Source organism: Lepidochelys kempii, chromosome 10 (genome assembly GCF_965140285.1).
Source record: "Lepidochelys kempii isolate rLepKem1 chromosome 10, rLepKem1.hap1, whole genome shotgun sequence".
NCBI classification, from domain to species: Eukaryota; Metazoa; Chordata; order Testudines; family Cheloniidae; genus Lepidochelys; species Lepidochelys kempii.
Window position 1 is genome coordinate 85178447 of NC_136389.1, and position 21685 is coordinate 85200131.

General features: G+C 46.8%; 1 protein-coding gene across 11 annotated transcripts in view; it reads left to right on the top strand.

Moving 5' to 3' along the window:
- Positions 1-21685, top strand: part of PPIP5K1 (diphosphoinositol pentakisphosphate kinase 1) — a 153532-nt gene that overhangs the window by 120012 nt on the left and 11835 nt on the right. For all 11 annotated transcript variants that reach the window (XM_078854702.1, XM_073304631.2, XM_073304633.2 and 8 more), the window contains 2 exons: positions 10983-11120; positions 11573-11686. In XM_078854702.1, coding sequence (XP_078710828.1) covers positions 10983-11120; positions 11573-11686 — 252 coding nt within the window. The remainder of the gene's footprint in view (positions 1-10982; positions 11121-11572; positions 11687-21685) is intronic.

Sequence of the window (21685 nt, forward strand, 5' to 3'; positions counted from 1 at the left end):
CTAATTAACTTCAAACTTAAATCATTGGGGAAAGACGACACAGAAGAAACTTTATGCAGAAAGGAGTTGTTCTTCTTCAAGGGCTTTTGCATGTTTCCAGGCCTGGCCACAAACCGAGTTAAGCTCACTCAGTGTTAGCCACTCAGACTGACTGATTTATATTTCAGAAGCCAGTTTAGTTAAATTGGTGCAATGGGGATGATGCCTTGGCACCTCACACCTTCTGAATCTTCTGGAAAATCATCTCTATCAGTATTACCGAAGAACCATGGCAGTGGGAACACAACACTGCTACACCTCAGGGAAGTTCAAGCTTTAGTACTTCTGGATGGATAAAGTTGATACAAGGCCCTCTCCTGCATCTGATACGGCTACACATACAGAATTCCTTGCCTTCTTTGAAACCTGGAAATAGAAGGTATAGCACTCAAAATCTGTAACTTCTTAATTTTGTTCTCTGGTTTGAGTGTTTCCCGGGCACTTGCATCACGTTTTCCACCCTTTCTTTGCAGCTCTGAAAGCTAGAAACTATTTTTAAAAAAAGTTTTTTAAAGCTGGAATTCTTCTGCAGTCTCTCGATCGTACGAGATGCGACTTTAAGGAAAACACCATCCATTACGAGACTCTGATGTGTTTGAGCCTCAGCTGTGCTTGGCTGTATTTCTCAGGCTTTACCATCCATGACTGAGGGCTTACTATTTAAAGGACATGGGCACTTTAGTGCCAAAATGAATAAGGTGTGAGAGAAACTGAAGAACACCCGGGCTACATGCTCTCTGCATTTATCTCAGCCTACTACCATCAGGGAGAAGGCTCACTGGCTTTGCTGTCGGCTACCACAGACAGTTACCGCATCATCTCTACATGTGGTCTGGAGAGGTGTGAGGAGGAGGTGAGCCCCTGCTGCCCATCATTGCAGAATCAGTGCCCCCTCCATGTACAATTAATAAGAACAACAGTGAAGGCCTTTTTGGACTTCATGGAATCTCTAGCTTTCTCCCTTTTCAGGATAAATTCTGCTTAGGGGACATTTTATATGTTTAAGGTCCTTTTTTGGAAGGGATGTAGCATTTGGATAGATGGAGATGTCTGGTTAAAGCTTGTGGGTAAAGAGCAATGGGATGCCATATGCAACCAGACGTTTCAAAAATCTTATCCCAGCAGGGTGTAGAACTTGCTCAGTCAGGGCTACTGCTCTCTCTGTGGCCTGTTTCAGGCATTTCTGTATTGCTGAGAATTGTAGAGCAATTACTTGGCGTTCACTCCACATATTCACCAAGTACTATTTTCCCTCTCTGATTTTGGGCTGGAGAGAGTGATGCTACAATCTTTATTTAGTTGAGAATTCCTCAGCCCACCTTCCACCTGGTCTGGACAGCTCATGAATCTCCCCAGAGTGGGAATGCTTAAAGGCCCTTGGAGGGGTTACTTCCTTTCCTGCTCCTGTGACTCCTTAATATGTCAGTCATTTCATCCACCAGTGAAATGTAGCTACTTCTGGCATGCAGTGTGACAGTCCAGCCTGCCTGTGCCTTAATGGTGCTCAGCAATGTACACAACAATGTGTGAGTGAAATGGAAGTATACAGTATCCATGTGAAACTTCAGGAGGTATAGTCCTAGCTAGGATATAATTACTCGAGTTGTCATATGGCCGGGGCTGAGCAGTGAGCATCTCAAATTTGTTTCTCATCTAGCAGCACTGTGCTCTCTGCCACTGCTCTGGGACATAGGTGCAGTACCGACTGAAATGGAAGAGTGCTCTGTACTGAGTCACCTCCCCCACTCTCTGCAGTACATGCACTTTTCTTGGAGTTCCGTATCAAAATAGTTTAACCAGAACGGCGTTTGCTCAACATCTGAGGTCTGTTGAGATTGTCCCTAGATCTGTTATTTACAAACCATAGAATCATAGAATCATAGAATATCAGGGTTGGAAGGGACCCCAGAAGGTCATCTAGTCCAACCCCCCTGCTCAACCCCCATGTTGCTTAGTGTTTTACATAATCCTCTAGCTTTTTACAGGGTTTTCTCTTAATATTTATTGTATATTTAAACAAATAATAAAATTTTAGCAGCAGCTGGAGTTCTCTTTTCCCGTCACTGCACAAAAATTTGTGAGCTGTGTCCACACCATCCTTTTCCTCTAGTGAGGATTAACTGGGTTTGGGATTCACATCAGCTGCTATCATGAAAACTTCATTAAGAGTTTTAGCAGACATATGCAGCAGACATGTGCCGCTCCTTGGCTGGGGTTGGCTTTGGGGCATTGTCCACCCATCCTTCAGTGTGATGTCACTTGGTGCCAAACCAGCCTGAATTAGCAATGAATGAAAAGTGTACCTCTGATGGTTGCTTGGTGGTCTCTCTGTGTGCAGTTGGGTTTTTAGTGCACAAGTATCACAAAACTACCACCCAAATCCTGCCTTAAAACTCTCCTCTCCACAATGCCTACAAAAACCTCAACAATGGCTAGATAGCAGTGCGAAGCTGACAAGTACCCTCTCATGGTCACTGTGTCCTCCCGCATCTGTTATCTCTCACTTATGACTTAGATCAGGTGTGGGCAAACTTTTTGGCCCAAGGGCCACATCGGGGTGCGAAACTGTATGGAGGACCGGGAGGGAAGGCTGTGCCCCCAAAACAGCCTGGCCCCGGCCCCCTGACTGCCCCCCTCAGAATCCCCCACCCATCCAACCCCCCCTGCTCCTTGTCCCCTGACCATCCCCTCCCGGGACCCCTGCCCCTAACCACCCCCCGGGACCCCACCCCCTGTCCCCTGACTGCACCGACCCCTATCCATACCCCCACCCCTATCCAGTCCCCCCTGTTTCCCCGTCCCCTGCCCCCCCCAGCCTCTGTCCTATCCAACCACTCCCTGCCACCCGACTGCCCCCCGGGACCCCCGCCCCATATCCAACCCCCTGGCCCCGGCCACCTTACCATGCTGCTCAGAGCAGCATGTCTGGAGCTGTGCCGCCTGGCTGGAGCCAGACGCGCTGCCCTACGTGAGCGCGCAGCCCCACTGCCCAGAGTGCCGCCTGCCCGGTGACAGAGCTGTGGAGGAGGGGGAAAAGCGGGGAAGGGGCCGGGGGCTACCCTCCCAGGCCAGGAGTTCAGGGGCCAGGTAGGACAGTTCCACGGGCCGGGTGTGGCCCGCAGGCCATAGTTTGCCCGCCTCTGACTTAGATTGTAGCTCAGGGGCAGGGCCCATCTTTGTTATGTGTGTATCTGTAAAGAGGTTAGCACTTGGGGCCCTGATTCTTGATTGGGGCTCTAGACGCTCCTGCCTGCAAATAATAATTAAGATCTTTAGTAATACTTAGGCATCATAGAGGAGCCAAGATAGATAAGCGACATAAGCAAAAAGAAAAGGAGTACTTGTGGCACCTTAGAGACTAACAAATTTATTTGAGCATAAGCTTTCGTGAGCTACAGCTCACTTCATCGGATGCATGCAGTGGAAAATACAGTGGGGAGATTTATATACACAGAGAACATGAAACAATGGTGTTACCATACAGACTGTAAGGAGAGTGATCAGGTAAGGTGAGCTATTACCAGCAGGAGAGCCGGGGGTGGGCGGGGGAGAGCCTTTTGTAGTGATAATCAAGGTGGGCCATTTCCAGCAGTTGACAAGAACGTCTGAGGAACAGTGAGGGGTGGAGGGATGGAATAAACATGGGGAAATAGTTTTACTTTGTGTAATGACCCATCCACTCCCAGTCTCTATTCAAGCCTAAGTTAATTGTATCCAGTTTGCAAATTAATGCCAATTCAGCAGTCTCTCGTTGGAGTCTGTTTTTGAAGTTTTTTTGTTGAAGTATTAACACTTTTAGGTCTGTAATCGCGTGACCAGAGAGATTGAAGTGTTCTCCGACTGGTTTTTGAATGTTATAATTCTTGACGTCTGATTTGTGTCCATTTATTCTTTTACGTAGAGACTGTCCAGTTTGACCAGTGTACATGGCAGAGGGGCATTGCTGGCACATGATGGCATATATTACATTGGTAGATGTGCAGGTGAACGAGCCTCTGATAGTGTGGCTGATGTTATTAGGCCCTATGATGGTGACCCCTGAATAGATATGTGGACACAGTTGGCAAAGGGCTTTGTTGCAAGGATAGGTTCCTGGGTTAGTGGTTCTGTTGTGTGGTGTGTGGTTGCTGGTGAGTATTTGCTTCAGCAATGTCTGTAAGCAAGGACTAGCCTGTCTCCCAAGATCTGTGAGAGTGATGGGTCGTCCTTCAGGATAGGTTGTAGATCCTTGATGAGGCGTTGGAGAGATTTTAGTTGGGGGCTGAAGGTGACAGCTAGTGGCGTTCTGTTACTTTCTTTGTTGGGCCTGTCCTGTAGTAAGTGACTTCTGGATACTCTTCTGGCTCTGTCAATCTGTTTCTTCACTTCAGCAGGTAGGTATTGTAGTTGTAAGAACGCTTGATAGAGATCTTGTAGGTGTTTGTCTCTGTCTGAGGGGTTGGAGCAAATGCAATTGTATCGTAGAGCTTGGCTGTAGACAATGGATCGTGTGGTGTGGTCTGGATGAAAGCTGGAGGCATGTAGGTAGGCATAGTGGTCAGTAGGTTTCCGGTTTAGGGTGGTGTTTATGTGACCATCGCTTATTAGCAGCATAGTGTCCAGGAAGTGGATCTCTTGTGTGGACTGGTCCAGGCTGAGGTTGATGGTGGGATGGAAATTGTTGAGATCATGGTGCGATCTCCCTGGCATTGAATTTCCCTCTTAGTAGTTTCAGCTGTGGGGTCAGAGTGGTCATAGACCATGGGGACTCCTCTTTCCTTGCAGTCTGCAATGAGAGCCATTGGCTGGGGACAGTGTATGTGGAAGCTAGGACCTCACACTATTGTGTTCATGTAAAGGCCACAAATAAACTTCTCTTTGTTAAGCTAACTAGATAATTACAGGAGACAAGGAAGGCTAAGATAAGTTAAAGGGTGACTTGATCACCATCTATAAGTACCTACATGGGGTCAGATATTAAGTAGTGGGCTCTTGAGTCTAGCAAAGACAGGTATAACAAGAGCCAGTGGCTGGAAGTGGAAGCTAGACAAATTCAGACTGGAGATAAGGTGTGATTTTTTTTTTTTTTTAAAGGTGAGAGTAATTAACCACTGGAACAGTTTCCCAAGGGTTGTGGTGAACTCTCCATCCCTGACGATTTTTAAATCAAGACTGCATGGTTTTCTAAAAGCTGTGATCTAGGGATTATTTGGGGGCAGTTGCAGGAGGTCAGGCTAGATGGTCACAATGGTCCCTTCTGGCCTTGGGATCTATAAGAACTCCTGCCCTCTCTTTTCATCTGCTGCTGCTATGCATGGAATACCCTCCCTGAGCTGGCCTGCAAGGCATGCCCTCCCCATTCAATCCCTTTTCACAATCCACTTCTACCATGATGCCTATGAGAAACTATCAAATGGACCGTGTCAGTCTGTATTCGCAAAAAGAAAAGGAGTACTTTTGGCACCTTAGAGACTAACATTTATTTGAGCATAAGCTTTCGTGAGCTACAGCTCACTTTATTGGATGCATACAGTGGAAAATACAGTGGGGACATTTATATACACAGAGAACATGGTATCATCAAGGATCTACAACCTATCCTGAAGGACGACCCATCACTCTCACAGATCTTGGGAGACAGGCTAGTCCTTGCTTACAGACAGCCCCCCAACCTGAAGCAAATACTCACCAGCAACCACACAACAGAACCACTAACCCAGGAACCTATCCTTGCAACAAAACCCGTTGCTAACTGTGTCCACATATCTATTCAGGGGACACCATCATAGGGCCTAATAACATCAGCCACACTATCAGAGGCTCGTTCACCTGCACATCTACCAATGTGATCTATGCCATCATGTGCCACCAATGCCCCTCTGCCATGTACATTGGTCAAACTGGACAGTCTCTACGTAAAAGAATAAATGGACACAAATCAGACGTCAAGAATTATAACATTCAAAAACCAGTCGGAGAACACTTCAATCTCTCTGGTCACGCGATTACAGACCTAAAAGTGTTAATACTTCAACAAAAAAACTTCAAAAACAGACTCCAACGAGAGACTGCTGAATTGGCATTAATTTGCAAACTGGATACAATTAACTTAGGCTTGAATAGAGACTGGGAGTGGATGGGTCATTACACAAAGTAAAACTATTTCCCCATGTTTATTCCACCCCTCCACCCCCCACTGTTCCTCAGACGTTCTCGTCAACTGCTGGAAATGGCCCACCTTGATTATCACTACAAAAAGCTCCCCCCGCTCTCTAGCTGGTAATATACACAAATGCACGAAGCCTGGGAAACAAGCAGGGAGAACTGGAAGTCCTCGCAAAGTCAAGGAATTATGATGTGATTGGAATAACAGAGACTTAGTGGGATATCTCACATGACTGGAGTACTGTCATGGATGGATATAAGCTGTTCAGGAAGGACAGGCAGGGCAGAAAAGGTGGGGGAGTTGCACTGTATGTAAGGGAGCAGTATGACTGCTTAGAGCTCTGGTACGAAACTGCAGAAAAACCTGAGAGTCTCTGGATTAAGTTTAGAAGTGTGAGCAATAAGGGTGATGTCGTGGTGGGCGTCTACTATAGGCCACCGGACCAGGGGGATGAGGTGGACGAGGCTTTCTTCCGGCAACTCGCAGAAGTTACTAGATCGCACGCCCTGGTTCTCATGGGAGACTTCAGTCACCCTGATATCTGCTGGGAGAGCAATACAGCAGTGCACAGACAATCCAGGAAGTTTTTGGAAAATGTAGGGGACAATTTCCTGGTGCAAGTACTGGAGGAACCAACTAGGGGCAGAACTCTTCTTGACCTGCTGCTCACAAACTGGGAAGAATTAGTAGGGGAAGCAAAAGTGGATGGGAACCTGGGAGGCAGTGACCATGAGATGGTCAAGCTCAGGATCCTGACACAAGGAAGAAAGGAAAGCAGCAGAATACAGACCCTGGACTTCAGAAAAGCAGACTTTGACTCCCTCGGGGAACGGATGGGCAGGATCCCTTGGGAGAATAACATGAGAGGGAAAGGAGACTAGGAGAGCTGGCTGTATTTTAAAGAATCCTTATTGAGGTTACAGGGACAAACCATCCCGATGTGTAGAAAGAATAGTAAATATGGCAGGTGACCAGCTTGGCTTAACAGTGAAATCCTTGCTGATCTTAAATACAAAAAAGAAGCTTACAAGAAGTGGAAGATTGGACAAATAACCAGGGATGAGTATAAAAATATTGCTTGGGCATGCAGGAGTGAAATCAGGAAAGCCAAATCACACCTGGAGTTGCAGCTAGCGAGAGATGTTAAGAGTAACAAGAAGGGTTTCTTCCGGTATGTTAACAACAAGAAGAAAGTCAAGGAAAGTGTGGGCCCCTTACTGAATGAGGGAGGCCAACCTAGTGACAGAGGATGTGGAAAAAGCTAATGTACTCAATGCTTTTTTTGCCTGTGTCTTCACGAACAAGGTCAGCTCCCAGACTACTGCACTGGGCAGCACAGCATGGGGAGGAGGTGACCAGCCCTTTGTGGAGAAAGAAGTGGCTTGGGACTATTTAGAAAAGCTGGATGTGCACAAGTCCATGGGGCCGGATGCGTTGCATCCGAGAGTGCTAAAGGAGTTGGCGGATGTGATTGCAGAGCCATTGGCCATCATCTTTGAAATCTCATGGCGATCGGGGGAGGTCCCGGACGACTGAAAAAAGGCTAATGTAGTGCCCATCTTTAAAAAAGGGAAGAAGGAGGATCCTGGGAACTACAGGCCAGTCAGCCTCACCTCAGTCCCTGGAAAAATCATGGAGCAGGTCCTCAAGGAATCAATTCTAAAGCACTTAGAGGAGAGGAAAGTGATCAGGAACAGTCAGCATGGATTCACCAAGGGCAAGTCATGCTTGACTAATCTAATTGCCTTCTATGATGAGATAACTGGCTCTGTGGATGAAAGGAAAGCAGTGGACTTATTGTTCCTTGACTTTAGCAAAGCTTTTGACATGGTCTCCCACAGTATTCTTGCCAGCAAGTTAAAGTAGTATGGGCTGGAGGAATGGACTATAAGGTGGATAGAAAGCTGGCTAAATTCTCAGGCTCAACGGGTAGTGATCAATGGCTCCATTGTCTAGTTGGCAGCCGATATCAAGTGGAGTTCCCCAAAGGTCGGTCCTGGGGCCGGTTTTGTTCAATATCTTCATAAATGATCTGGAGGATGGTGTGGATTGCACCCTCAGCAAGTTTGCAGATGACACTAAACTGGGAGGAGAGGTAGATACGCTGGAGGGTAGGGATAGGATACAGAGGGACCTAGACAAATTGGAGGATTGGGCCAAAAGAAGTCTGATGAAGTTCAACAAGGACAAGTGCAGAGTCCTGCACTTAGGACGGAAGAATCCAATGCACCGCTACAGATGAGGGACCGAATGGCTTGGCAGCAGTTCTGCAGAAAAGGACCTAGGGGTTACAGTGGACGAGAAGCTGGATATGAGTCAACAGTGTGCCCTTGTTGCCAAGAAGGCCAATGGCATTTTGGGATGTATAAGTAGGGGCATTGCCAGCAGATCGAGGGACGTGATCGTTCCCCTCTATTCGACACTGGTGAGGCCTCATCTGAAGTACTGTGTCCAGTTTTGGGCCCCACACTACAAGAAGGATGTGGAAAAATTGGAAGGAGTCCAGCGGAGGGCAACAAAAATGATTAGGGGACTGGAACACATGAGTTATGAGGAGAGGCTGAGGGAACTGGGGATGTTTAGTCTATGGAAGAGAAGAATGAGGGGGGATTTGATAGCTGCTTTCAGCTACCTGAAAGGGGGTTCCAAAGAGGATGGCTCTAGACTGTTCTCAGCAGTAGCAGATGACAGAACAAGGAGTAATGGTCTCAAGTTGCAGTGGGGGAGATTTAGGTTGGATATTAGGAAAAACTTTTTCACTAGGAGCGTGGTGAAACACTGGAATGCGTTACCTAGGGAGGTGGTGGAATCTCCTTCCTTAGAAGTTTTTAAGGTCAAAGCCCTGGCCGGGATGATTTAATTGGAGATCAGTCCTGCTTTGAGCAGGGCGTTGGACTAGATGACCTCCTGAGGTCCCTTCCAACCCTGATATTCTATGAATAGCTCACCTTAAGTGATCACTCTCTTTACAGTGTGTATGGTAACACCCATTGTTTCATGTTCTCTGTGTATGTAAATCTCCCCACTGTATTTTCCACTGTATGCATCCGATGAAGTGAGCTGTAGCTCACGAAAGCTTATGCTCAAATAAATTTGTTAGTCTCTAAGGTGTCACAAGTACTCCTTTTCTTTTTATCAAATGGAGACATCTGCTTCCTCGACCGTCCCATGAAAAGCCCTTGCTCATTCCACTAGACCTTGCTTGGAAGCAGTGTAATGTGAGGTATCCTCTCCTCTTGTGGCTGTTGTGTTACCCCTCTCACATCTTGTCTAAATTTTGTTTGTAAGCTCCTTGGCATGGGGAAACCTCTCCTCTCTGTTTTGGGAGATGTCTGGGAAGCCTTTGGGCACTGTTAGTCACTGTGGCTGGGTGTGCACCTGCAGTAGGGTTGCAGAGTGCAGCTCTGCTGGTCTGTCTTCTTGAAAGGTTGCAGGGTGAGAGTGCACCAGGCTGTGGCATCTTCATGTGAGGTGCTCCTGTCAGCCTGGAAGATGATTGTGCATGCGCAAATACTTGTTCTCCTTAGCTGGTGCCTTGCAGGCATGGGTTAGATGACCTGACCACACCAAAACACGGATGGGCCATTGCAGCACAGAGCTGTTGGAATTGTAACTACACCAAGCAGCCTCCAGAAGTCTCTCAGTAGATACATGGCTTTCCACTGCTTTCAGGGTTTTTAGCAGCTCCATGCATGACATTTTTCATCAGTGAGGACAAATTACTGAGTCCCTCTCAGGATCAGAGGGGGCAGGTGTTGGGAGAGGCAGGAACTTTCCAAGGCAGCTTGGAGGAGCTGGGGTGAATGGGCAGTATTGAAGTGGGGGATGGGAACCTGGGACAGCCTAGAAAGAGGGTGAAGGGAACATGGAGGCAGGAATGCCTGGAACAGCTTCCCCCATTCTGCCTTGGTCTCTTCCCGTCAGCCTCCTTCCTGCCGCTAGCAGTTCTGCGCTGGCTTAAAGCCCATAGAGGGGGACGAAGGAGGGTCGAGAAGAGAGACAGCATTGTTGCCCTCTGCCATAGTGTTATAGTGGCTCTGGGGCCAGAAATGTCGTCTCATGGGGACTCCTGCATCCCTGCTGGGTGTGAGATTTGAGCAAGGGCAGCCCAGTGAGTGAGTGTCTTGTGAAATGCCTGGCCCTGTAGCATTGGATTTGGTGGCTACTGGAATTGAGAGGGTAGAAGTTTGTGAGAGGTGCCAGGGAGGAACTGGGCTCTAGTGCAGCCTCCTTTTGTTCGTGGGAAACCCTGCCAGGCCCATGTGGGCAAGAGGGGGCGCCAGCAGGTCTTTGTGGGAATGGGCAGCTGCTGCTGCTGCTTGCCTTCAGTTTGTAGTTCACTGTTTCTTTAGTTAAATGGTGTTATGGGGGCGAGGCACATTTTAGGACAGAGAAAAAGTCTCATCACAAACTTAAGGCACCAGAAATGGGAGCCATTTTCCCATTAAGGTTTTGCTGACTTTCTCCAGAGGGGCTGCTATGAGCTGTTGGGCACATGATGAATTCTTCCACAACAACCAAACAAATGCCAGTAATTTAGTAAAATGGCCACAAACTGGGCAGCAGAGAGGTGATGTGTGCTCCCCCCTCTGGCTGTGCATGCCTGTGCTCATGCTCTTAGGCTTGTTTTTGCTTAGTGACAATTTTCCTGGCCTAGATGAGGTGAATTTGGGTCTGGGGTTCATAGTGGGCCCACCTTGTCTGGTTTGGGCGACTGCTTCCCTCTCAATGGTGAATGATCCTGCATGCAACCAAGTCACTGTCTGCTGTATTTATTTTCTGCCTGGGTTTTTTGCAGGTTTTGAAGGCTGCTCCATGGTTCCCACCATTTACCCACTGGAGACCCTGCACAACTCCCTCTCTTTGCGACAGGTCAATGAGTTCCTGACATCTGTGTGCAGGAGTTACAGCAACTCGCATTCTCGAGCATCCACAGGTAATGGTGGGGGAGGGTCTGGCAATCCCTGAGATCCTGCGAAAAGGAGGAGGACAACAGGAGCAGTGGAAGATCCATTGGCGGGCAGTGGGGCTGGCCAGGACACTGTGAAGTCCTGTTTATCCTCTGTCCTCCTTGTAGAATAGAGGGGCAGATTGAAAAGGTTAAGGCTAGTAATAAATGCCAGTTAGAGTAACTGCTCCAGAGCCTGCTGGTCCAGTGAGGTGATTCATGGGTGGCCCTGCATGGTTATGTGAGATATAAGAGGCAATCAATCAAAAGTAGCTTCTAACTGCAGGTGGGAGTGGGCACTACAGGTTGCTTGTAGATCTGCAGAGGGCCTAGATTCTGTTTTGGCTGGAGCAGCAGCCTGGTATTTTCCACTCTGGGGTGTTAATCCATGTGGTTGATGGAATTTGTGTGGCCTCATATGGATGTTCTGTCTCTTCAAGCTCTGTTTGATTCCATGATTGGAAGCCAGACACCCGGTGACCCCTTCATGCCTCAGAGAATCCTCTCATCCTCATCTCTGCCATTGCGCCAGCGCTCTGACAAACCGCCATGGTGTGAGTGTTTCCTTTCTTTTATGGAGGGATTGATTTGTGGTAGCTGGGCTAAATGGTGGCTGCAGCGGGATGCCAAGATAATGGGCTTGGAGGGTTTGCAGGCAGGAGAGGAATTGCTTAGGGGAGTTCCAGGGATAGACCTGGGAGAAATGGGATATAATTGAGTACAAAGAAAACATGTAGCCTGTCTACTGTATTGGGAAAATCTTCCTGAAGGAGAAAGATATCCATCTACCAAAAAGTCCTGCAAGAGAAGGGGTGGAAGCTCTGTCACTGACACATTAACAACTCTAGTGGACAGAGTCTCCCCAAGGATACTGTCAGGGCCACTCCTGCACTGTCCCCTGAGTGTGGGGATGGACTGGATGGCACCTTAGAGATGGAAACACCTCTTATGTGTCTGATTCTCCCTCACAAATAGCTGTGCCTTTCGATCCAGGAGGCCACAGTGTTCCCTTCTTTACTATTTTAGTTGTAGGCTTTTCTTTGTCACTCATCACAGCCACAGCTGAGCTTCACAACCTCTTTGGGGCAGATGGGTGGTATTAACCCCTTGGGGCCCCAGAGAGGAGACAGGTTTCACACCGGGTTACAGAGCAAGCCAGTGACAAAACTAGGAACAGGAATGCAAAACTCTTGAGTCTCCATCCAGTGCTTTCACTGCACCTCATTCACCCACTCCTTCTAAGGGTGGCTGAGGCCAGGACGCTCCCTCCACTCTGTTGTAAGGGGCAGCACTTCTCACAGTGACTGTGATTGCATTTGAAAATAAGGTTCATCTCACTTCTAGGTCCTTTGTTTGAGTCTTTTCCCTGTTACGCAGAGGTCAAAAGTACGTCCGGCATTTCTGTCCTTGCTGGGGATGGGAGTCTCCTCTCCCTTATGCTCCTTGGAGCTCACAGCAGGAGGGCAGGGCTAGGACCTTCTTCCCAAAAGTTACACCTCCAAGGTTCATGCCTTTGTTCTGCTCCTGGTCATATCTAACGCGGAATTCTCCTCATCACACCAGATTTTGAGCAAATAGACCTCTCTCCTTTGGGCTAGGTACTGGCTTTATTTTATTGGCTTTGTTGTCATGAAACTGGGGCTTTCTTCCTTCTGTACTCTCTAGCAACTCAGTATGGAGTCAAAGACTGAGGCAAGCAGGGCTAAAGCATAGTGTCCCTGCTCTACCTACAGCTCTTGACCGTCATAAATCCCAGGCCACTGGACAAAGCCGGAAGGCTCTGTGTGCCAAAAAGGTGAGGCTGAGGGAGGCCACGGAGGTGAGCAGGTGGGGTTCTCATCCTGGCAGTTTGCACAGCAGCCATGCTCCCCTGTTCTTGTGGCATTCTCAGGACTTCCAGATCTAAAAAAACCCTTCCAGGGAGACAGACTCCTCCCTCCTCTGACACATCTACTTACCTATCCGGGGCAGGGACAGGCAGGTGTGAACCCTTGCAATCTGGATCCTGGAGTCTGGTCCTGCCAACCTAGAATAAGATGTGGGTTTTCGAGGTTTCAGGTGCCATCAGGTTTTTATTTTCTCTGAGCTTAGCAGCCTAGCTACTTCAGGAGATGCTGATGAAAAATCAGTATTCAAGTGGCATTGCATATTCCCACTTACGGGTATTGCATCACCTGTTGGCACCTAATGGTAGAAACTTCTCTAAGCAATGCTCGTTAGAGCACACGTGCCCCCTTAAACTCTTCCTCTCAGAGGAGCTATGTAGGGGAACAGCTGCTATGCCAGATGGAGTTGAACCACTCCAGTCCCTTGTTAGTTTACAGTTTAGTTTTTAGTATAAAGTAGTTTAAGTGCAGTATAGTTATGACTAGGGCTGTCGAGCGATTAAAAAAATTGTGTGATTAATTGCACTGTTAAACAATAATAGAATATCATTTATTTAAATATTTTTGGATGTTTTCTACATTTTCAAATATATTGATTTCAATTACAACACAGAATACAAAGTGTACAGTGCTCACTATATTTTTTATTTCAAATATTTGCACTGTAAAAAACAAAAGAAATAGTATTTTTCAAAATTCACCTAATACAAGTACTGTAGTGCAATCTCTTTATCATGAAGGTTGAACATAGAAATGTAGACTTATGTACAAAAAATAACTGCATTCAAAAATAAAACAATGTAAAACTTTAGAGCCTACAAGTCCACTTAGTCCTACTTCTTGTTCAGCCAATCGCTCAGACAAACAAAATTGTTTACATTTACCGGAGATAATGCTGTCTGTTTCTTGTTCACATCACCTGAAGGTGAGAACAGGCATTCTCATGGCACTGTTGTAGTCGGCATTGCAAGATATTTATGTGCCAGATGCGCTAAAGATTCATATGTCCCTTCATGCTTAAACCACCATTTCAGAGGACATGCGTCCATGCTGATGATGGGTTCTGCTCGATAATGATCCAAAGCAGAGCAGACCAATGCATGTTCATTTTCATCATCTGAGTCAGATGCCACCAGCAGAAGGTTGATTTTTGGTGGCACACAAAAATGGTGGCCGAAGCATGAAGTGGCATATGAATGTTTAGCATATCTAACACGTAAATATCTTGCTACACCGGCTACAAAAGTGCCTTGCAAATGCCTGTTCTCGCTTGCGGGTGACATTGTAAATAAGAAGCAGTCAGCAGTATCCCCCATAAATGTAAACAAACTTGTTTGTCTTAGAGATTGATTGAACAAGAAGTAGGATTGAGTGGACTTGTAGACTCTAAAGTTTTACATTGTTTTGTTTTTGAGTGCAGTTATGTAACAAAAAAAAAATCTACATTTGTAAGTTACACTTTCACAATAAAGAGATTGCACTATGGTACTTGTATGAGGTGAATTGAAAAATACTATTTCTTTTATCATTTTTACAGTGCAAATATTTGTAATAAAAATAATAATGTATAGCGAGCACTGAGCACTTTGTATTCTGTGTTTGTAATATAAATCCATATATCTGAAAATACAGAAAAACACCCAAAAATATTTAATAAATTTTCAATTGGTATTCTATTGTTTAACAGTGCGATTAATCGCGATAATTTTTTTTAATCGCGTGAGTAAACTGCGATTAATCAACAGCCCTAGTTATGATGCTTCCTGTGCACTCTCCAACCCTCAAGCCCTCTGAATATCTCCCCGAGTGTCCTGCCCCGTCCGATGGACACTGACAGCATTCATCCTGCTACTTCCAAAGAAACAGTACACCCCAGCTTATCAGTTGCACCTCAGATCACCACTCCACTGATCACATAGCACTTATACTTGATTTCACTGTAAACGTAGCTACATTTATTTAATAAAGGACAGAGATTCAAGTGGCGGCAAGTAGAACTATTGGAAACATGCTTTACATATAAAATAAAATTGCAACATGCATCCTAGAGCCTAGACTTAATTAACAAGATTCTCTCCTGTCTAATCAGGTATTGCTCACCCAAAATCCTTCAGTGCTTTGCAGTCTGGCATGGCTATGGCCCTCTTTCATGAGATATTGCACTCCGAAATAGACCAGAACATTCTGTAGCCGGGCATCTCCCATAGTTCTGGAGTCTGGGCTGTTCTTCTCTCACTGCACCCTCATAGAGGTGGCTCAATATTTTGAGTCTGCACTCCCTGGCTGTGCCCCCTCTGCTCTCACTAGCTGACAGATTCTCTGCTGCCTCCTCCACAGACGCTGATGGCTTCTGTTGCTCTTGCACTTCCTTTGCGATTGGAGCTTCTGCCCAGCTTTTGGGCAGTGAGGCGCAACATTCCCTCACCTTCCTGGCTCAGTTAACCCCACAAGGGTTTAACCCTCCCTGAGCCTCTTCTGCAGCGTCTCCCTGCAGGCTCCTCTGTCCCTTGCAGCTATGGCAGAGCAGCCCAGAAAGCACGAGGTTTAATTCAAGCAGTGCTCTATTTGTGAGGCAGCCTTCCTAGGCTTGGTAGGTGATGACTGGTGCCCAGTTTTCCGTCCCTCAATCTGTTAGGTCCCGGAGCTAGGAGTCAGACAGACAGGTGGAGCCTCTGCCCACCAAGGCAGCCGCAACATCCGTTGGGGGGGAAATAGACCAAGAACCCCAGTGCTGACGAGGAAAGGCTCTAAAAGCAAGTAGGACCCTGAATACTTGACTCATGAGAAGTCCAAGGGGACCCCTGCAGAACAAAGAGCGGAGGTTTGTGGGGCCACAACTCCCCCCCACCCCACCCCCACAATCTTCAGTGGGTCCTCAGCGCCCTGAGGAAAGAAGCAGGGCTTCTAATCAGTCTGCCTGCCTCCCTCCCTCCCAAGCCAAGCAGAAGGATTCTGACAACATGTCCCCTCTCCCCCCAAAGGGAGTGGATTCAGAGCCAGACCTCTGCAGAGGGCTCCAGGCCCTAAGGAAGACAAGCCATAAAAGCCACACCAAAGCCACAGCAGAGCTTCTGTGCTCCCAAAGTGCACTAAAAAAAGTTAAATCAGAAAAGAAGAAAAAGGGAAGAAAAAACACAAAAATCCATGAGATATGAGGCCTGGACTCCTCTTCCTCCCCCCTCCTCCACTGAGAAAGGCGAGCTGTCTGACTCTGAATCTGAACAGGGAGTGGGGGAAATGCAGCAAATTTCCCCCTGAGAAATTTCAAGCTATGTGCAGCCAGGTTGTTTCCACTATTCCAGTCCAACCTGAGTGGGCTCCTGAGAATGAGCCTTAGAGTAAATTTCTTCTGACAAAATCCTCCCTTGAGGCTCCAACACCCGTGCGCCCCTCTGAGGAGGAGGTGACTAGGGATGATGGAACAAGCCTGGTAAGAGAAAACACATCAACAAGAGCATCTCAGGCTCTTTAACACTGAAGAACCAAAGGGCTCTGTTACTGACAGAGGGCTGATGCTGCTGCAGAGTCTCTTGCCAGGGATATGGCTATTCTATCCAGGGGTGCTTAAGGTAGAACTTCCCCTCTGAGGGAAGGATGGTGATCACTCCCAAAAAGGACTTTGAGGCTCTTCTGACCTCAGACTGCCTGCATACCCTCTATCTTGTAGCAAAGCCCTACTTTTCTTGCTGCACGTGCATATTTCATTCTTGGTGGTGCATCAGTTTGGGTCAATCCACAAATGCAGTCCTAGGGATGTATCAGATAAGGCATTTACAGTAGAGATAGAAAAGTATTAATGCCATTGTACAAGGCGCTGGTAACACCTCATTTGGAATACAGATGTGGTTACCCTTGTTCAAGAAAGATGAATTCAAACTGGAACAGGTGTAGAGAAGAGCAATTAGGATGATCAGAGGAATGGAGGACCTGTCTTCTGAGAGGCGATTGGAAGAGCTTGGCTTGGTTAGTCTAGCAAAACGAAGGCTGAGAGGGGGTATGGTTACTCTACAGGTACATCGTGGAGTATATAGCAGGGAGGATGAAGCAGTATTTAAACTCAAAAGATAATGTTGGCACAAGAACAGATTCAGGCTGGAAATTAGAAGGCTTCTAACCATCCAAGGAGTGAGGCTCTGGAACAGCCTCCCAATAGGAGCTGTGGGGCAAACAACTTAATTAGTTTTAAGAGAGCTGGTCAAATTTAAAAATGTGATTGTGTGACTGGGTTTTTGTGATGGTGGGTGGCAGGGCTCAGCAGCCATGGGGCTCACTGCTCGTTTATTTCTAATGTTTCTAAAAGCTCATGTTTTGGCTGACTACCTGCATGGGTGAGGAAGAAACCCCCACCCCATCCCGCCCCAGTGTATTCCTCTGGTAACCCTGGCCTTCATAATTACCTCGCCTGCAGTTATGGATTGGTTTGCCACTCTTAATTTAAAGGATGCTTACTTCTATATCTCTAGCCGACATAGTCATCGAAAATGTCTGCATTTAATGGTGGCAGGGTACCATTTCCAGTACAAGGTTCTCCCGTTAAGCCTGTCCACAGTGTGAGGGGTCTTTCAAAAATGCCTTTCTGTGGTAGCAACACATCTGAAAAGATGGGGTATTTTTGTTTACCCGTATTTGGAGGATTGGTAGCTAAAAGGTGCTACATGTGAGGGTCTGTCAGTTACAGTCTCCCTCTTTTTGGATCTGGGTCTGCTTCTTAATGTCAAAAAATTCAATTTCTATCAAGCTCAGAAGTCCTTTTATAGGTTCTATGCTGGACTCAGTAGCAGGGAATACTTTACTTCCAGAGGACAGGTTTCTAAAAATGGAGCAAGTGGCTTTGCGGATTCAAGCCTGCCAATCTTGGAAAGTGATCATCTTCCTGGATCTAGTGGGCTTGACGGCAGCTACCACTTACATAACTCGGTTTTCTCATCTCTGAATGAAACCAGTGCTGCACTGGATGGCTCAGGTCTACATACCTAGCCAGGACAGTCAGAAAATATTTGTCACCAGGCCTCAGGATGTTCTAAATTCACTGATGTGATGGACAAACGGATCAAATACTCTGAGGCGTCCTGTTCGATCTTCCTTCGCCCCCAGTCACAGTAACGTCAGATGCAGCCAACACTGGATGGGCAGCTCATTTACGCTGGTTTACAATCTGGGCTTTTTGAGAAAATGTGTTTGGAATTAAGAGCCAGCCCATTTGACCCTCAGATCATTCCTTCTTCATATAAAAGGTGGGAAGGCTGTTCAGGGAGCACTGGATAACGCTCCTGCCGTGCGTTACACAAGTAAGGAAGGGGGGCCTCGTTCTTTCCAGGTATGTGCCAAGGTGGTCAGATTATGCGATTCACAAGATCTATCTAATGGCCCTGCATTTAGCAGACAAGAGCAATGTGCTAGCAGCCTCAGTAGGGACAGTTCAGATTCACGAGTGGTCTCTGAAAGATCCAAGTATGCAAGACATCTTCCCCTGTTGGTGTTATCCCGATGTAGACCTGTTTGACAGCCAGTCAGTCCATTTCAGATGCCTTCTCTCTACTTTGGGGAAGGAGCCTTCTGTGTACCCCCCGGCCCCCCAACACACCTTGATTCAGAAAGTGGTGACAAAGATATGTCAGGACAGGGCAAAAATTATATTGATTGCCTCAACTTGTCTGAGACAACAGCGGTCCATGAATCTGCATCAGCTGCCAGCAGGGCTTTACATGCATTTTCCTCTGTGCCCGGATCTCTTGTTACAGCAACAAGGCAGGATCCTTCATCCAGATCCTCAGTCTCTTCATCTCATGGCCTGGGCTGTCAGATATTGGCTACTCTTAGTAGTCATGTTTTCGTTGGTATAGAATGTCCTGCTTAATTCTAGAAAATTGCCTACTAAAAAGGGTTACTATTTAAAATGAGCTAGATATGTTGCTCGGATGCAGGGAAAATATGATTTTCCAGTTGCAGCTTCCATACCCTGGGCTCCTAGCCAGGCCCAGAGGCACATGTGCTCCCCACTGCTGTAGCCCTAGCCCCCCAGGAGCTGGCAGGATTGACTGAACTAGCCCAGGGAGGAGGTTCCTCCCAAAGGCGACACGTGGGGTGGTCACTTGGCCCCCCCCCTTCACATTGTGCCCCCCCAGGAGGCACAAGTCCTCTCTGGTTACAAGTAAGGCCATGTCAACACTTACAAGCTTAGAGCAGCACAGCTGTACCACTGTGAAGGTGCTTGTTTAGCTGTGTTTTGCCGACGGGAGACTGTCTCCCACCAACATAGCACCATGCACACAAGCGCTTATGCTGACAAAATTCATGTCACTCAGGGATGTGTTTTTTCACACTCCTGAGCCACAAAAGTTTAAGTGCTAGTGTAGACGTGGCCAAAGTAACCCTCATATATTCTGGACAAGGAGTAGCAAGTTATGAGCAACTGGGATAAAAATTCACCCCGTTGGCATGCTCAAGGCAGAGCCCCAGAAATTCCACAGTTCTGCAGCCTTGGAATTTGCCATGGTATCCACCCCTTGCCAGAGAACCCTGTTCCAGAATCTCTGCTTTCCACATAGGAACTGTGTGAACCAGGCAGACATGAAACAATAGTGCAGGTACAGTCATCCCCAGGGGCTCTTCACTTTGGTACCTTAACAACATTGACATTTACAACGAGATAAACTAAACTAGTTAATAACTGATCACTTTAAACAAACATCCAGCGAAAGTGCTTGTCCATAGTTCCAAACTGCCTCCCCAGCATCACAAGCTCCAGCTTCCCCTGGCAACCTCATGGTGCACTTGTGTTGACAACACAGAAATATGTGGTATATTCAAAACTGAAAATGGGGGGAAAGCGTAATATTAAATACAACATCAAGATGGTAACCCAGGAGTGACTATACTGAATGGATTAATTATTTTTAGTTTAATTAAAAATCTATACCTTTTAATTTAAATTTAAGATATGCAGCTTTCCACTCTGGAATGCCCCTGAATCCAGAGACTTTTTGCTGCACACTTTAGTTCTCCTGGCCACAGAGCTCCTGAGGCCCTGACTCAAGGATACAGCTTAGGGCTTGTCTATGCAAACATTTAGTTTGTGGCAAGCTGGGGTGTGAATCACCCGCACTAGCCTGTCACAGACAATGTCCATGTGGGCTCTGGGTTTGTTAATGCTCTTTGATCCTGTCAGTTTTGAAATGGGACTAGAGCAAAGGGCATTAACGAACTGTTAGGCTGTAAGCAGGCTCCCCATGCATAGTTAGCCCACAGCAGGCTAGTGTGGGGTAGGCCCCAGCTTTCCGCAAACTAATTGTTCACGTAGACAGGCCCTTAGATTCTGTATTGAGGGTGACGCAGATCCCTGGAACCCTTCAATCCTCAGTAAGTTACAGTTCCCACAGGGCGATCTGTCTGCAGGTCTGAGTCCCAGTTAGCAGCTCTTAACTCAGTAAGATGCTATGGTCTTGCTGGGTTCTGATATGCAAGCCATAGTTTTATGTACACCTAAGCTTGTATCCATGCTAGAACCTACATCTGACATGTAACAAGATCTAACTGGTCCACTTATTTAAATATTTATTCTGCATCCCTGTTCTTTGTAGCAGGAGTGCAGTCGTGGTTCTCAGTGATAGCTTCATCCGGGAGTAAGTTTGCATGGCGGACACTATCCATAATGGATCCCTAATGCACATTTCACAAGGACATGATAGCCCTTAGAGTTCTGGGATCCCGACCGATCTTTTATCTAGGGTTGACAGGGCTCATGAATTAGCACTTCCTTGTTTCTGGTCCCATGGCATCCCAAGGAGACATGATGGCCAAATCTTGCTGCGTCATGGGCAATCAAAATATCTACCAACAGGAGAAAATAATTCAGAAAATCTATATCACACCTTTCACCCACTGCAAAATGAAAGAAGGTGACTATTCCATAGCCTAAGGGTCCTACCCCAGACTTCAGATTATGCTCTACAAGACCAATGGCATCACTCTCTTTAGGGAGTGTACCTATGGGAAAAATGTGCAGAGCAGCTACATGGGATTTGGGCTATCTGTTTGTTTATGGCCCACTTACAATTTTTTGGACTTAGTGGACATAATATTTGATAGTGGAGTCCTATAGTCTGCAGAAGGGTATAAATAAATAAAAGGATGTAATGGCTTGATTTTTCTTCCCTTTCCATTCCTGGGCTCGATGCTAGTTACGTCCACTATGTACAGAATTGCCAGATGTACTTTTGAGAGAGAGAGAAGTGGCTCTTCATAGAATCATAGAATATCAGGGTTGGAAGGGACCTCAGAAGGTCATCTAGTCCAACCCCCTGCTCAAAGCAGGACCGATCCCCAATTAAATCATCCCAGCCAGGGCTTTGTCAAGCCTGACCTTAAAAACTTCTAAGGAAGGAGATTCCACCACCTCCCTAGGTAACGCATTCCAGTGTTTCACCACCCTCCTAGTGAAAATTTTTTTTCCTAATATCCAACCTAAATCTCCCCCACTGCAACTTGAGACCATTACTCCTTGTTCTGTCATCTGCTACCACTGCTTTGAGCAGGGGGTTGGACTAGATGACCTCCTGAGGTCCCTTCCAACCCTGATATGCTGCCTTCCCATTGGAGGGAGCAGTCAGATGCTGATGTCTGAGAATGTGCTACGTGCCATTTAATAGGCTTTTCGGCACAGACTCT